Raw genomic sequence first — 5,504 nt, 5'->3', positions numbered from 1 at the left:
TCGACATTCTGTCATCATTGATTTTCTTCCATGAAAAACAAAAAGGGGATATTTAGCAGAATGACAGCTTCAGTTGCTATTCACTTTCACTGTATGGAAGAAAGATGAAGGTGAATGAGGCTGTCAATCTTAAAATTATATTACAAAAATAAAACTAGCCTGGCGCATTGTAATCAGTAAAAACATACTGGCTGCACTGTATTCATCTGTAATAGTCAATGTCAGCATTGTTACTGTTAACTAAAAGCACAACTATTAAAAATAGTTTTAAAATAAAATAAAACTCACATTACATGTATAACAAAATACTATCATTTTCAATACTGGGTACTGTCATTCTGCCTAGTCTCCTTTATTGTTCCATAAAAAAGAGGTCGTGGGTTTTCGCAACAACATGAGGTTAAGTTATTACAACAGAATTTTTAATATAGAGCGAACTATGCCTTTAAATCGGCCTAATGCGGTCAAGTTTACAGGCTTTAAACCCCCTGTTGTTGGTGTTATAAATCGGCGATCTGATTGGGTGACGAACAACCACTAATAACGTCCTTACTAAAGAAAACACCTGCTAATTGGTCCGTACAGCCCGGAGGCGGGACTTAGAATGACTGCCTGAAAGGCAACATTGCCTGAGTCGCCATTGAGTGCGAGCGCATATTTGATATTGTAGGAATTATCCGTTAAAGGCTACCCAGTGTTTACTATTATTGAGACGAGGAGAAAACGACAACACCACAAACCACGGCTTCAGGGCAAATAAATGTATTTGACAGGTTAGGATTGTATGTGTTCACAAAAACATCGTTTCATATCCGTGTCTGACACTTTTTGCCAGGGTTCTTTGTGTGTCGACAATGGTTTGTTTTTCTCCGTCGGATCATTTTAAATGAATGCTAGAGATTTAGTCATCCTGTTTAAAAGGGCGGAAGTCTGGTTGGAGTCATTAAGGGCAGAAAGCAGGCGATAGACAGGATTTCAACATTTAGACACCAAGGAATTTGGAAAGGAGATGGGGAATTGTCTGAAATCTCCCACTTCGGATGATATCTCCTTGCTCCACGAATCACAGTCAGACAGGGCCAGTTTTGGCGACGCCAACGATCCGGATCAGGAGCCGCCACCTCCATATCAGGTAAGCTAATGAAAAACCTATAGAATAAACAAAGAAACTTTCCTTTTGACTAAAATACACTGTGCCTCGAGTCCACGCTCCTGCTTTTTAATATAAACATTCGCATTGCTATAGGCTATTCGTGATCTGTGATATCTTACAAAAACAAATGCATACTAATATACGGGAATATATATATATATATCAGTAGCACCAGGCTCCCGCGTGAGCTCCATCTGTTTAATTTCGCCCTAGACTAAATCCTCTTTGTTCGACATAAACTTGGCCTACATTTCACGTCAGACCGTCCAGACAGATGGACAGCCTGCTATTTCATTTTTTACTGCAGCCTCCGTGGCGTGTTGATTCACCAGCACCAGGTTTATTGCGACAAAATAACAATTCTGAATGTGACGCGCTTTGTTTGCGATTGTGACGTCATAACGATGTTATTCTCCCGGGTTGCGTTTCCCAATCCTTTTTTTCTTCAGTATTTATAGGACTTGTTTTCTTAACTTCAGATATCAAAATAGAAGAATCGTGTTTATTTATTTATTTTGTTTTATAAGAGCTTTAGTTGAAATCTTGTCAAGTACCCCTGCTGTACATACATACCCCTGGTTGGGAGTCACTAAACTAGGGCAACCAGGGGACTTAGGGTCTCTGCAAACTTTCATAGGGCCTTTCATAAGGTTTCCAACATTGTCTTAGTCAGAAAGGGTGGAAACTAGGGGATTTTCCAATTTTTCTGGACATGTGGAATCAGTTGAAGTTCAAGTCATGAGATCATGTTGTTCAAAATGATGTCATGCTGCATATTACTTTGTTTAAAAGGAAGACATTCATCTCATGTTGGCAGGTTGTAACTCTTCCATGGGAGCTGGCTTTGACAGGATGTGTGTCTTTGTGTTGGGTGAAACAAAGCACATTTAAACAGATAATAATCAGTGCACAATAAGCAAACATTTTATATACTCTCACTACTGTCTTTTGCAACATCATTTATACTGTGCATATGCACTGAACTGAGAGGAGGTTCAGGCTCTGTCATGTTTGCTGTGAAGGTTGTTACATCCTCTTAGCTGTGTATTGATCTTATCCGTTTTACAAAACGACACCAACAAACTGCTTCCCCATTAGCAAACCACCATCGGCCCTGCATGTTCCAAATGATAGGTAATCACATATGCATCTCAAACAATCATGCAGAAATTTCCTAAGAACTACTGTGACATAACTGTCTTATAAATCTTATGCAAAACCTTCCTCCAGAAGTTTAGAACATTCTCTTAGGTCTTGGTTTCAGTTTTGGCTGCATTATCTAGTTGCTGATTGGCACTGAGTCGAAGCAACCACCCAATGAAAGCAGAAGGTAGAAGGTGGGACGTTTTGTGCTGTACTCCTTGCACTTATCAGCTGTACTAACAGCGTTCTGCCACTTCCTCCTCCACAAAGTCGTCTGGAAACAGCCTGAATGTTCTGATGGTCCAGGAGATTGACTCCGAGGAGAACCACAGTTTATAAAATAGCTTATAGAAGCCTGTTGATGAAACATTTCTAGGTAGTGTGGAATGTGTCATGATTGCCATAGAGTTATGGTGATGTAAGATCGGGTCTCCATGCCAGATAATAATTAGGATCCAGCACCGGATGCCAGATCCTGTCAGAAAATATCAGTTTTTCCAGTAACAGAACAACTAGTCAGCAGAGCTGTTGATACCCAAAATGAGTGTTTAACAGTCTTCTGTCAATCAAGAAGTTGACTGAGAAAAGCCAGAGAAGAGCAGAAGCAGGAGACAAAGTCATAATGGTAAAAAGTAACAGTGTTTATTGAACAGTCTTAGTTGCGTAAGTCTCAATGTTCAAACTTCGTCTGACCGGCAGAAATTCAACATGTACTGTTATACCAAAACTGCCTCACAGCAACATCCCATAAACCTTGGGTTTCCATAAACATTACCTCTTATATATCTCTTATTCATACAGACAAAATAGTTCATGAAACCCCACAAGCATGAGATTAAAACAATAATGAAAATGCATAAGCTAGGGGAAATTAATAAGAAATGTAATGAATGAATAAACAATAAAAATACTTAATATAATGATAAATTATAAAAATAATCAAATAATAAATCATATGAGTGACTAATGATTATTATGTGAATAAATTATTATAAATTAAAACACAACACACACAATTTGCACGTGAGGATCTAAGGATCCTTCAGTGATCTCAGACCTGTTTTTGTGTCATTTTCTAGTGAACTGTGCTTTTGATCATCTCTCTTCGATTTGCTGCTGGACGGTGTTCTGTGGCAGTTATCTATTTGCACTCCTACATACAATTAATAATCACATGCTATATGAGAAGAAATGGCATCCAAACCTCTCACATCTTACAATTCAAGGGTTGAAATGCAAACAGAATTTCATTATAGGATAAATGCGCTCTTTCTTGTGTTACTGGGCTGTGTCTTTCAAGAGGAAGCACCTTTCTGCTGAATGCCAGCAAAAACTGTGCGCAGCTTTCAGTTTTGTGAAGTTATTGAGTCTCTGGGGTGCAAGATCAGACAAGGGTGTAAAAAAACGAGCAGAAGAAGACAGCACTGTGCTGAATTCATCCAGCGTTTGTTAACGGCACTGCTGCTCTGTGCAATATTCCGATGGCACGCTTCAGCCTATTGTCTGAATGTTGGACAGACAGGAGGTCTGTTTGAACCACGCAGTGGATGAAAAAATGCACAGCCCCCTTGAGAACTCAAATCATTCCCAATCTCAGCACATTCTTGCGTCGCTTGCCAAGAATGCTTGATGTTTTTTCCCCCAGAGTCTCAGGCAAGGAGCTAGAAGGGGCTGTCTGTGCTCTCAAGTATGCATAGAAATGGTTCTGCTTATTTTTTAAGTTATAAAGGGATCTTTAAAATGCAATGGTAGATAGCTGTAAATTGTCTCCTTCATAGGCCTTCAAAAATATGATTCAAATTTTGCCACTACTTCTTTTAGTACTCAAGCACAACAAAGACAGTCATCCAAGTCTTCCTCTCTTCAAAGCATTATTCACCCAAAGATGAAAATTCTGTCATCTTTTATTCACTCTCATGTCATTTACACAACATACACTCACCTGTATGACTATTTTTTTTCTGTGAAACACAAATGAAGATATGTTGAATAATATTGAAACTGTTTTTGCTACTTTGCATCATCAGGAAATGGAACATTAATGTTAGCAGAGGGCTCAACTGATTTTTTTTTTTAACTTGTACAGTAGTTCTGATTTACAATTTGCACTCCAAGTCTCAGACCATGAACTTATATGATGAGAATTGCAATTTGAGTGAAAAGTTAAATTGGAAAAAGTTTTAGAATATCATACTTTATTTTTGCATGGTTAAAAAAATTCAGTGTGGTCTCGTAATTTTGGGCCCCATTGTATATCATGAAAAAAAATACAGTATCATTCAAAAGTTTGGGGTTCGTAAGATTAATATTTTATAAAAATGATTGCAATTGAACATTTTTATAATCGGCCATTTCTCCTGTCTTCAGTGTCACATGATCCTTCAGAAGTCATTCTAATAAGAAACATTTTATTGTTTACATTTTTTTTCTTTGAATAGAAAGTTTGAAGTACAGCGTTTGTTTGCAGCAGATTTTTTGTAACATTATAAATGTCTACTTTCACTTTATTAAATGCATTTCATCCTTGCTGAATAAAAGAAAAGTGTTTTTTTACTGACCCTAAACTTTTTAACAGTCAAGTATTTAACATTTCCATTTAGGTTTTCTGTAGCGAATGATGTCTTATCAAAGCTCTCATGGTTGCTGGCTTTCTTTAGTTGCTATGTTAAGAAGCATTAGCACCAATGTGTAAGGAGCTCAGTAGAGTTAGCCTAGTTTCATACCCTGTGTCTCCGATGGAGACTAAACCAATGAGAACGACACTATTTCAGAATAACAGCCGGATCCCTTCCACTCTGATCCGTGCAACTGAACAGCAAATACAGTATATGAAGTAAAGCTGAACTGCATTAGTGTTTTGATGCTGTAAAGTGCATCTAATTGAAACAGGAAGTGAACTTGGGCGATTGATGAAGAGACAGACAGGAGTGTAATATGAGGTCTTCCTGGTAGTTGGGAAAGCAGCTGACTCATGCGTGAGGCTGGACGTGGTGAGATAAGCGTGTCTGTGTGAGAGAGGAAGGCCAAGTAGGTGCCAACATTAGAAATAACGGAGGTTCCCTTTAGACTTGAAAAATGGTTGTGGCTCCCCCACCTCCCTGCTCATCAAACAATTCCTTTCTTTCAGTTCTATGTTTACTTCATGCTGTAGTTGCTCCATCTAACAGGCTGCTTTCTCTGTTCTCTGATATGGAGGCCTCACGTCACC

The 5,504-nt window shown here is 38.5% G+C and overlaps 1 protein-coding gene across 1 annotated transcript in view; it reads left to right on the top strand.

Moving 5' to 3' along the window:
- The first annotated feature begins 589 nt into the window (after positions 1 to 589).
- Positions 590 to 5,504, top strand: part of rnf11b (ring finger protein 11b) — a 17,328-nt gene continuing 12,413 nt past the window's right edge. The window contains exon 1 of the mRNA XM_042729561.1: positions 590 to 1,132. Coding sequence (XP_042585495.1) covers positions 1,010 to 1,132 — 123 coding nt within the window. The 5' untranslated portion in view covers positions 590 to 1,009. The remainder of the gene's footprint in view (positions 1,133 to 5,504) is intronic.

The sequence above is a fragment of the Cyprinus carpio genome, chromosome B8 (assembly GCF_018340385.1).
Source record: "Cyprinus carpio isolate SPL01 chromosome B8, ASM1834038v1, whole genome shotgun sequence".
NCBI lineage: Eukaryota > Metazoa > Chordata > Actinopteri > Cypriniformes > Cyprinidae > Cyprinus > Cyprinus carpio.
This window is presented reverse-complemented; position numbering and strand designations above follow the sequence as displayed.